This window comes from Larimichthys crocea, chromosome XVII, assembly GCF_000972845.2.
Source record: "Larimichthys crocea isolate SSNF chromosome XVII, L_crocea_2.0, whole genome shotgun sequence".
Taxonomy (NCBI): domain Eukaryota; kingdom Metazoa; phylum Chordata; class Actinopteri; family Sciaenidae; genus Larimichthys; species Larimichthys crocea.
Genome location: NC_040027.1, coordinates 18,091,560 through 18,103,748, shown reverse-complemented (window position 1 = coordinate 18,103,748; position 12,189 = coordinate 18,091,560). Strand labels below are relative to the sequence as shown.

At 40.1% G+C, this 12,189-nt stretch overlaps 1 protein-coding gene across 1 annotated transcript; it reads right to left on the bottom strand.

Moving 5' to 3' along the window:
- Position 1: 1 nt before the first annotated feature.
- Positions 2–12,181, bottom strand: tnni3k (TNNI3 interacting kinase). The gene is made up of 25 exons (XM_019270239.2): positions 11,652–12,181; positions 11,278–11,386; positions 11,030–11,115; positions 10,648–10,745; positions 10,237–10,347; positions 10,046–10,144; positions 9,824–9,962; positions 9,458–9,602; positions 9,267–9,371; positions 9,037–9,131; positions 8,284–8,433; positions 8,116–8,199; positions 7,970–8,026; positions 7,173–7,265; positions 7,036–7,093; positions 6,753–6,947; positions 6,150–6,254; positions 6,012–6,064; positions 5,170–5,222; positions 4,532–4,664; positions 4,024–4,133; positions 2,921–2,980; positions 2,665–2,834; positions 914–993; positions 2–288 (listed from the first exon to the last, which is right to left on the bottom strand). The coding sequence occupies exons 1-25, from the start codon at positions 11,689–11,691 to the stop codon at positions 209–211; spliced, it is 2,508 nt and encodes an 835-aa protein (XP_019125784.1). The 5' UTR covers positions 11,692–12,181; the 3' UTR covers positions 2–208.
- Between the last annotated feature and the right edge of the window lie 8 nt (positions 12,182–12,189).

Sequence of the window (12,189 nt, the reverse complement as noted above, 5' to 3'; positions counted from 1 at the left end):
ATTAATTACATTATATTGTTACATAATAACAAATAAACCAAATATGACACAACACTAGAGTGTAAACAACTGAAAGATATATACTGTAAATGCTTAGTCAGCAGTATCTAGTGCTTCTATCGTCTATTTATACAGTTTTGCTTAAAAGTCAAAAACAGGCACGAATTCATATGATGATAATAAAAAGAGATAAGTGCTCAAAGCATGTTCAGTTACTGTCCTCAAAGCTGCCGCTGCTGCTTAAAGATGAGCACAATCTCATGGTGCTCATGGGATCAGACACGTATCCTGAAAAAAAAAAAAAGACGAATCAATGACAAACTGTGACACTATTATCGCTGTTGACACAAGGCAAATGTATTTTGTGACTTTGGTCTACAAATAAAATTTGATTTGATTTGAATGCTATTAAATATTATTATGTTATTAAATTAAAGTAAATAAATTTCATTAAAATACCCAAACTAAAAATGACTGAGAGAGTCCCACATATGTCTTTTTTTTTTTTTTTTTTTACAAATGAATCTGTATATTTGTGATGGTATGAGTGCCACAGACAGGGTAGGGAAGTTGAGAAATGTGTTGGTTTGGTCTTTTCATGGGATTTGTTGACAATAAAAGAAAAAGTAGCAGCCTTGTGTTTTAAATTATGATCATGAATTATGAGCAGAACTTCTCCAAAAATGTTTAAAACAACTAAATAAAAATTCAATAAAGGATAAAAAACACAAAACATACAACACAACAACATAAAAAGTCAGCATTGCTTCAGAAAAAGTCAAAAGCAACAACCTGAACTTTAATCTGAATTAATCCCAACACCAATACTGAAGTGTTAACCTACACCAGCTTTACTTTCAAAGGAAATGACTGTACTTTACAGCATCAGTTCACAAACATTTTGCAAACAAACCGTTTCGATCAATAGGAGAAAACTGCATGTTCCTTCTGAGTTCCTCCAGTGAAAGGCCTCCAGATGCACGACGCCGCTCACTGAAAAATAAAATAAATAAAATCAGCCCTTACTCTAATTCCCTGCTAAACAACACTAGTCTAGAAATATACACTGCTTCGTTTACATGGGGAAAGACAGATGAGATGGATCCAGATAGAAGCAAGAAATTTAATATGTAACGTTCAACCTATATCAGGCTGCTCCCACTTTCTCTGCATGAGTACCTTATAAAAAATGTATGGCAAGTTTGATGGGATGACAGCAGACACAATCTGAACACCTCTTAAAAAATAAAAGTTTTAGTAATGATTAATGATATTTATTTATAGGGAATAATGACTGAATAATGGCTGTGTTGCTCAGTATTTGATATTTGAACATTTTGAACAATACATTTATGATTTGTGAGAGTTAAACACAATTTTTGGGGATATAAACATCCAGGAATGTCGTGCCTAACTTCTGATGGAGAGCCAGGGGATAACTGACAAGCCATTGTCATGCCACAATAACCCCACCTCCTGTTTCTGGGTTCATAGCGACTGTTACCAAGCTGCGACTCCTCTGACACACACACACAAACACTGAAACACACAGGGTAGAGAGGCTCAAAGCCAGGCGTCTAATAGAGGCCTTCCTCCGGGGTCAGAATGCCATGCATGTTTTATTGCATTTGCTTTCCTTTGTTTCCTGTTCGGTATCCGGGCAACTCCATTCGTCACTGTTGCGGTAAGTATCTTAACTTGTACACATGGTACTGACAATTGTTCAGAGCAAAATACATCTAAAATACAAATTAAAGCAAACCCAGATGTGATGTTTGTGGCATTCCTGTTAGCAGACTCGAAAACATTTAATTAAACTTCTGATTTCTTAATTGCGGCCTTTTTAATTACTTTTCGAGGCCATCTTAAGGCGATTATGTGATTAACCACATAAATCATTTTAAGAAGAAGTTTAAATAAATCTGTGTTCCCTCTACAATGATTACTGTAAAAAAACATAGAAACTATTTCAGCCAATCAAAGCTCTGGGAAAAGATCATGGAGGCAGAATTCACTAGTCGACTACAAGTGACATTGTATATGCTGAAGGAAACCAGATATAGTCACAGAGATTGTTTGACTGTATCCTTGGGCAGCAATTACTCAATATAGCTAAACGTCAACCGTGGTGTTGACCGGGGAAGTTGTCAGATATAATTGTTTCGATTTTTTTCACTCACTACATTGTCTGTTTGATACATTTTCACTTTAGTCATCTTTAGTCATCTCACTGTGTTATATGAACATCAAACCATGAACTATCAAATGTAATGGCAAACTTCTCATTACTTTTTATTTTGTCCAGCAAAATGTTCCTTAGTAGCACATTAGTGACTTAAAGGGAACAACTACAGATCAGTCTATTTAGCCTTCAGGCCATCTGTCATATAACATTGATGATTGCTGTTTGTTTGGATGTGGGAATTTTAGAAAAAGATGTGAATCAGGGCAACAAAATGACATCTGCTCTGGGAACACTGTGAAATTTTCCCCAAAGTTTACACCAAAATTAGTAGAAAGTAAATTTAAGGTAAGAAAATAAAACACAGTCTACACCATCAAGTTGTAATATTTTTAATGAATTTAAATAGATAAGTAATTAAGTTTCTAGTGGCAAGATTTTAGCTTCTTAATGTCCACCTGTCTGTGCTTGAGCTCTCTTACCTCTGAGTCCAGAAGGCGTAAGCCCGAGTATTGAGAGCATACTCAAGTTCAAAACGGGAGCGCAGGGCAGCCACGTGGCTCCGACCGGGTCCTCCTCGGCCAAGCAGACAGTCAGAGGAAGAGGAGGGTGACAGGGATCCACTGCTGTTACTGGAGGCTGGAGACATCAGCTACCACAACACAAACCAACAGAAATATAGTCGCAACTGAGAAATTATTAATTATCACGACGTGTATAAGTAAACGTGGGATATACCTCAACATTGCACAAGCATTCCTCCAGGTTGGAAACCACTTCAGAGAACTCAGGCCTGTCCTGAAATTGAAAAATTATTATTATTCTGTTCAGTACTGAACAATTAAATACATCAGGTACAGACGCACATGTATTTTCCCCAACATTGTCTTGTATGTTGTGCTCATTTTAGTCCACCCACACATGAAGCAAAGGTGAACTCTGCTTCAAAAGCAGTCCTCAGATCTCTTGCCTCACTGTAAAAGAACAAACACTGCCACCCAGAGCTGTTCAATTATACATCACTTCCTCAAATAGAGGCCAAGGTCTGTCTGTGTAATGCTTCAGTGCAATGAGACCAAGACAAAACACAAACACAAGAACATTAAAACAGTACGGTAAAGTTAAGAACAGAATGACATGACAAACCTTTACAACCATCTCATTTTGATTTCAACAAATGCTTTAAATAAATATTGTGTAGTTGTTTTGGTCTTGAATATGATCAAGAACATTTTGTGGTTTCAAACGATGTAAAATCTGCTAACCTGCAGCTTTAATTCTCTGAGGCTTTGACAAATACATTTCACAATGCAGTCTCTGTAAACACAGTGCAGCATGTCCTTCTTTTAAACCCCACGGGGGCTGGTGAGCTGTACAGCTGAGGCACCATGCACATGTAGAGGGACGAGTTGATCACTGTGGGAGCAACTGGTTGGCAAACAGGAAGGAGATGCAGAAAATGTGCCAACATGCTCGGGCTGTGTTATAATGTGTCTTAATGAGGCCGCCTGGCTAATTATGAATATAACAGCACAGAGGGAGGATCATCCAGGTCATGTTTTGCTCCTAAATGTGAACAGCCGTGCAATAATGTATCATCTGGGGACTATGCCTGTGCCAATTATTACTGCTGCATGTGTTTGTAAGCAGCTGACTCAGCATCAATTGCTTCTCTGAGCTTAAGTATGTCTCAATAGCTAATGACATAGAAGGATAATAACAGTATATATGCTGGACAGTACATCATATGAACTTCATCATGTAGCATTGTATAAAATGTACTAAGAACTAGTTGTTATTATTTTTGTTAATCAAAACTTGGATGAAATCAGGACATTTACCTCTGGGCAGGCGTACCAGCCTCTCATCAGAAGTGCAGAGATGGGTTTTGGGATGGAGTAGCCAATAGGAGGCCGGATGTGATGGTAGGCCATGTCTGCTGCAGCAGCAGCTAAGGACAGAAGGAACATCTTAAACTTAGGTTAAATAATGATGTAATGTGGCCTTCCTGTGTTGTATTTGTCTTGTATTATTATTACTTTTCAGTACATTTTGTAAAAAAAGCAAAATATTTGTATGTGTCTTTTGTTGGTCCAGCACTTTGGTCCAGGCTGAAATATTTCAACAACGACAATACGCTGCCATCAGATTTTGTGCAGACATTCAGGGTCGACACACAATGTAACCTAATGACAAACTCCCTGACCTTGAATTTTTTTAAAGAGTAATTTTAGTGATGCTTTAAATTCTCCTCTAGCTCCATCCTCAGCTCAGTTTTTTCCCATTACTAATGACCCATCAGCCTCAGGTGTACTATGTGTGAACTCCAGTATGCATACTTAATATTACCAGGTTTCAAGTGAGCGAAGGGGATTTCTCCAGTAAGCAGCTCCCAGAGACAAAGTGCGTAGCTGAACATGTCTGCCTTCACTGAATAGCGAGTACACTGGGTGAACACCTCAGGCGCCATCCAACGCAAGTTCTGCACAGAGACACATATATGCATGCACAAAAATATGCATACATACGAACATAGAGAACATCATAACATCATGGTATTTCAAGGCATCAGGCAATCATACAAGTGCACACACACAGACACAAACGAAGCCCAATTACTGACATAAACATTGTGTGCAAGGGCAAGTAGTTCCTCACAACAGGCAGTTCCCAAGAGATATAACACACTTAACACCAAACTGCAGGCCAAGCACTTTGGGTAGTGATGAGTCAGCACATTGAGACAAAATCTGCATGAAGGCAGTTTTTTTTAGCTGGTGGTGGGTAATTGACGGCAGAAGCCAGCAGAAGCTCTGGCTTGAATTCCCACAAAATAACAGCACACACTTTTAATATAAAGTGCTATATTCTTCCATGCTTTCCTGCAGATGGTGTGAGAGTTTTTGGCCAAAGAAGGAGGAAAAAACTTGTTCCAAAAGGTTTTGTGTGCGTCATCAAATAAATCAAAAGGAGGAAATGGCACTGACCCCTGGCTGCTTGGTCATGTTATCCTCATCCACGGATTGTAGAAATCTAGACTCTGCAGAGGAAGGGAACAACATGCAGGCAGTTAAGTCATTTAGCTCTACTTTCATCTAGACTCAGCCAAACTCAGCCACTTTGATTGGCAGTATTACAAGACTGGCTAAAAAACAGTGAAGTTGATGCTGCTTACATTGAAGTGCACAAATAAATAAATAAATAAATACCTGGGCAAAAAAAAGTTTTTCCTATTTTCTTCTTTATTCTAAGTTTGTGTTGTTTTTTAAAACAATATTGGCATATAAAGTTGCACTAAAGCTAGGATAGGATAGGATATATAAACCTTTTCTGAGCAGCAGCTACTGTGGTCACAGGTGAAACAAGTAAATATGAGCTGGGTCATAAAATAAGTTGACTGACTCAATGAGTTGTGCACTAATACTTGCAGAAAAATGCTCCACAAGCTACTGCTCATGCCAGATCAACTGAGGCTGTAGCAGTGAAGTAGTGAGTTAAAGGTCCAGTGTTTTTGATTTAGTGACACCTAGTGGTAAGATTGCAGATTGCAACCAACTGATTCACCCCCTCACCTCTCTCTCCCCTTCCAAGCATGTAAGGAGAAACTATGGTGGCCACAAAACTCACAAAAAAAATGCAGAAGGCCCAGTCTAGAGAGCCAGTGTTGTTCTGGGTTACCATAGAAACATGAGGACCAGTTCCCGATATAAAAGTCCTTCTTCTTTGCTTTGTTGAGTATCTTGTTTGTGCCTGTCTGTTAAAGCACTTTGTAAATGCTGCTTTTAAAAGGTGCTACAATGAATAATGATGATAATGAAATGTCTCTTACCTCCAAAATCAGCCACCACTGCATGACCATCCTCATACAGCAGAATATTGTGGCTAGAGGAAACACATGTATTATTACTAAAGACAACAGTTATTGCAGCCTACCACTACCATCCCATCACAATACTGTGGCACCCACCTGTTGAGGTCCCTGTGGATGATAGGCTGGGTGAGATTGTGCAGGTACTCCATGCCCTTGGCCACGTCAATGGCAATGATGAGCTTGGACTGCAGGTCGATAAGCCTGTCCATTGACACATCATTAAAGCAGCAGCCACTTAGCGCCAGATCAATGATCCCTGCCAATCACACACAGCACTTTACACAGATCAATAGGACAGTCTATAAAGACAACACCTGGCCACCCAGTTAGCTGAACACTTCATCTGGATCAATGATGAGGGTGAGAGATGGGTGAGGGGACACTTCTAAGGAGGATAATGAGGCCTGAAACAGTCGGCTGTGCTGTGCAAACATGTCTTTGTCAGACACCGAGTAACTCCTTAAGGTAGTTTGAGCTGTTTTTAGATCTCAACATCAGAGTTTAGTGTGTTAGCAATCAAACACAATGAGCTGGAAATAATATACGTCACCATACAGGACATACCAGAACTTCTTTGTGGGTTTTTAAACTTCCTTTGCTTCATTTAATTCATACTAGTATTGTTTTCCATAGCCAAAGGAGATGTCCTTTTTTTAAAAATAAACTATAAGCTCCAGTGTGTAGTGCACATATCCTCACCTCTTCTGCTCGTGCAGCAGAGAGAACAGAGAGCCTCCAGAGATATACTGGGTTACGATGGCAAACTGGCTGGGGTCATTCAAACATGCTCCCACAAACTGGATGATACAGGGGTGATTGAGGCGGCAAAGGATGGAGACCTCCCTGCAGAACATATCCACGTCTGACTTGGAGCAGTACGTGTTGGCTCGGTAGCTACAAACAACATGAGGCATGGAAAAACTCATCAGTTTTCCTCTTGCTTAAAATGGGATGCAAAATGTCAAATTCAGAGGAGGAGTACCGTTTTATGGCAACGATTCTGTTTCGGCATTTGCCTTTGTAGACTCTTCCAAAGGAGCCTGAGTGTGAAACAGATTCAGTACTAAGTAAGATTATCTAATTATATGAAGCGCATTCATTGCATATGAACACGGTTACCTGATCCAATAATCTCATTGAACTCCAGCTCAGATAGCTGAAGATGGAAATGAGATGGGAGGCTGGCCCTGAGCAGGAGAACTTCTGCTTTCTCTGTAAATAGAGAGCAACATTTTTATCCCATCAATAAACAGCTTCGTGGAAGTTTAAAGCATCATTACCCCATAAAGAAAGTCACCCCTTTTTAATTTAGTGCTGCAAAGACAGCAACACTAAACTTCCCTGGTTAACCAGCATGAGACATATTTGAAACTCACTTTATGTTCAAATTGGTGTATTATTCTAAAATCAAATAATATGTAGATAATTGTGAGAGTAAAGTGTATAATGAAATATGGATGATGAACTATATGCATGCCAAAATTTGTTTAGATCACTTCGTAGTTGCCTCATAATGCGGTTTATTTGTCCAAATCTTGGCTAACTGAAGGATAAAAGGAGTGTTGGCATGGAGCTGTCAGGGCTTTCAGTTGACGTACTTAAACAGAAGTAAACCATGTGCACCACGCTTGAATAACTACAGCTTATAGTGAAAACTGTAATTTCCTTTAGACTGGTTATAGACCCCCTTTTTAGCAAATGGCTCCACAGATGATTCCTTGTCTTGCAGGCTTCAAACATGAGTTTCATCCTATTCAGATCAATGGTTTCTCAGATAAGTACGGATATCAAACAGCCAGAGGCAGAGCTGTTGTTCACACCGCCCCACAATGTCACTGACAGTGTGTGCTGTCATGTTGGCTGACAGCGATGTGAAGTGTGGAAAAAATCTGCTGTGCTTCACTCCACCTCACTACCTTTAGTCATGCTTTTGATCTTTCCCAGAGGAGACGGGACAGAAACGTAGGACCCATCTGGAAGAGAGCAGACATGTTCAGACATATTAATGGGAGGACTTGTGTGATTTTTGGCTTAGGTAATATTTTCTAAAGGGGTGACTCACCCCCTCCTGGCTGGGAGTACTCATTGCAAGGGGACTCATCTGGACGTTTGTAGTGTTTCAATAAGGTGACAATGGCATCATGACCTAAGGTAGAAAAACACCAGAGTTGTTATATTAGTCTTCATCAGATCTTTCCTGACAGCTAAGCTCATCGTCACACTAACAGACCTTTTTCATAAGCCCACATCAGGCAGGTTTGCTCATCCTTCTCCCCGCTGGACCTGCTGGGATCGCAGGCAACCAGGTTCATGTCCGCCCCGCTGTCTAGCAAGAACTGCACCAGGCGGATGTGGCCGTGAAAACAGGCACTGTGCAGAGCTAAACAGAGTCGTCAGGTACATACAGTTACAATTAGGAACACAACTGCTAATTTAATTGCATGTGAGGCAACGTGTCTTTTAAACATTAGTGGAGAAAGTATTAAATGTTAAGTGCTGATTGTCCTTTCTGGGCTACTGTGGAAACATCATCAAAAGTAAAAACACTCGCTGTGATACAGTAAATACTTATATATACTTATACATATGCACTCATGTATTAATGTTTATGCAGGAGCTAACTTCTGATTGTACTATATAATGCAGCAAGTAATGATTATTTTCATTATGGATTCATTTTATTGGTTATTTTCTTAATAAATCTATTTACTGTTTGATTTAGTAAGAAAGAGACTATAAGAAAACAGTGAGAAATGCCCTCACAATTATCCAGAGCGCAAAGTGACACCTTCAAATGTCTTGTTTGTTTGCAGAATTATTCAGTTTACTCGATGTTTAAGACACGAAACAGCCACAAACAAATGTCTGAGAGGCTAAAACTATGAAATCTTTGGTATTTTTGCATGAAAAATGAGTTAGGATTTTTTTTTTTTTTGATAAATGAATAATCATTTAAGCTCAGATCTTAAATGTTGACAGTAACCTGTGTGTCCGTCTCTGCCCTGATGGTTGATGTTCATCGCATTCTGGCTCAACAAGAACTTCACCATCTCCAGGTCTTTACCATAGGTGCATGCACTGTAACATAAGAGTCATTATCACCTCAGAGCAACATGAATCACAGGTTAAAGGTGATGCCCATAAATTAAACACCATGACATATAGTACGTGTATGTATTTGGGTATCTCTGTTGACGAAGTGTGAGACAATACCTGTGAAGTGCTGTCTCACTGAATATGTTCTCCTTTGACAGACTTTCTGTGCCAGAAAGTTGTATAATCTCCTTCCCTGCCTCAAATTTCCCATTATAGCAGGCCCTGATGAAACATTCAATACAGTACTTCAGGTTGGCTTCATGTCATCTACCAAAAAACCTAAAGAAAACCACTGACACTGTATTTACAAGTGCAATGGTGTGTCCCCGTAGATGTTGACAGAGTGAGGCTGTAGTTCAAAGTTGCCCTGCAGGAGGAAGCGAACAATCTCATGGTGACCAAAGCGGGCACAGAAGTGGAGAGGAACATGATCTTCATTGTCCTGGGCATTTACTGAGAGAGAAGAGTAGAAGGGTTCATTTCCAATGTAATAACTGAACTATCTTTCAGTAAATCAGTAGGTTTGGCAGTATTGAAGTAGTTTAAAGGCTGTTTTACAACCATAGGTAAGTAAAGTATGTATAAACCTATGCTATTTCTTTGAATTCTCAGCTCATTGACTCAAGTGAATCCATGCTAAATGTAGGGAAGCACTCAGGAGTCTCAGGTCTCACCGTTAGCTTTGCTTCCTTCCCCCATCAGCAGTTTGACGATGCCGAGTAAACCTTTGGCTGCAGCCAGGTGCAGCGGCCGGTCACCAACCTCACCACTCGCATTCACATCTGCCCCAAACTTCAGCAGCAGCTTTGCCACCTGAAAAGGCAAAGAGAAGAAGAAAATAAATTTAAATTCAGACGAGCAAAGTGTAAAGATAGTGCAGGGGTTGGTTAACTTACCTGCTCATTTCCGTTATAAGAAGCAATATGCAGTGGGGTGAAAAACACAGCATCCTGAACATTCACATAAGCTCCATGCTGCAGGAGAATATCTGCTGCCTGGTGGGGGGGAAAAAATGTCATGTTATAAATGTGCAAAAGCAATGAAAAGTCCATATCTGACATCATTTCAACAACAGATCAGCCCTCACCTCATGGTGCCCAGCCAATGTGGCTATGTGAAGGGCAGTGAGGGCACCGTAGCCCACTTGCTGCACATCTGACCCTCCATGGAGAAGTGCAGTCAAGTGCTCAGCATTATCCTGTGGTACAGAAACACAAACATCCAAAGACCCTGAGGTGAAACCATAACTGCTGTATTACTATCATACACCCACTTTAACTTTATATAGCTATGATTGCTCTGTCTGTAGCACATTAACATCACAATAAAGCACTTCAGAGATGCAGCTAATCGTGCTGGCTTTGTGTGAACTTGCACTCCACCATGTGGTAAAACTTAGACAGCTGTTCACAACATAACAACACAAGCAAGACAAAGACAAAGGACAGACACTGAAAATATTTGAAATCTGTAATTATTGCTCTTTCATTCTCTTAACCTTGTAAGCAGCCAGGTGGAGCGCAGTAAATCCATTCCTGGACAGTCTGGAAGGACGCAAGCCTTTGAGCATCAGGGCACGGATATGGGCCTTGTTACCTGGTCACAAATATGTAATATTATGTGCTGATGAAAACATCATGTTTACCTTGAGAGAACAAGGTAATGATATACAAATCTACAAAAAGAGGCAGTCAAACTAATCATTTGTGTATTATATTCTTTGTGTACAATTTATTTTAAATCCACTGATTACTTTTATGTCTAACTTTCATGTTTAAGGTCGTCTTCAGACAGTAAAGTCAGTCAGTCCTTAGTAATCCTTCCTGCCACTGTCACATTTTGTTGAGGAGTTATTAATAGACCCTAGTAGTCATGCATACCTCCGCATACACAGCAGAGATGCAGCAGCGACAGCCCCTTCTCTGTTCGGTAGCTCACGTTCACCTTCTGAAAAGCCTCATCAGAGCTGAGCCACAGAAAATCAACATCATCACCTCATTGTGACAAACGAAACATGACAAGTAAAGCAGGTCTGAGGAGAATACAGGCATGAAAAGCACTACTTGATGAATAACGTGTGGGTTGTACTGTGACTCACACAACATTGAATTCCAGTTTGAAAAATCACCTGAAAGCCAGTTTGAGGTCTGCGAGCTCACTGTCTTTGAGCTGGAGGTCATCTTCCAGCTTCTCAATGATCACCGAGTATGATTCGCCCACCTTCTTCTTCCACTCATCTTCACAGCGACATCATCAGGGTTTAATATAAACAATTGAATCATATAATTTCCATCACTTATTGTTGCACATGGTGTATACTGTTAGTGACCAACAGTTTACAAGAGGTTTGTACAACTTATCAGTGTTTGTGATAGAGAGTGATGACTGCTAACGGTAAATCCCACCCCTCCAGGCCTTTGACTCAATTCAGACTTAATTTCTCAGTGCTGTGGATCCGTCTGACATTAACATATTCCCAACACAATCACACCAAGCCATTACCTGTACACGTCTGCGAGGGTCTTGATTTGTAATTTCCCATTGATATGATCCTTCTCTTGTAATATGTGCTGTGTAGTTTGGTTCTCTAGAGTAAAGCAGTAATACAATCTCTCACTCTGACACAATTGCACAGGTCCAGATAAAGGGGGTGTGGGGTTGATCATGGCTGTGGGCTAAAAATAAACACCTTTGAGTGGAATGCCGAACAACTACGACAACTGATCTCCCTCCGAGTGTGTGTACAGCATAAAAACAAAGCAGTTCATCGGTGCCCTGCACTGTGCCAGATAGTCTGTACTTTACATGCATCATTCAGTGCTAGTTCAGTGGTTCCAAAACTTTCTGTCACGCATTTTTCACAGCAGACATGATGACTAATATCATTATTAATGACTGCAGTATTTACTGCGATGCATTAATTAATGTTATTAATAAATGTCCGCTGTTGCCCTTTTGTCTCACACCGTTATAAGACAACGGACATGTCTATGAGCAGTGTGCCAGATGCTCCAAATACGCACCATGACCCAAACTGTGA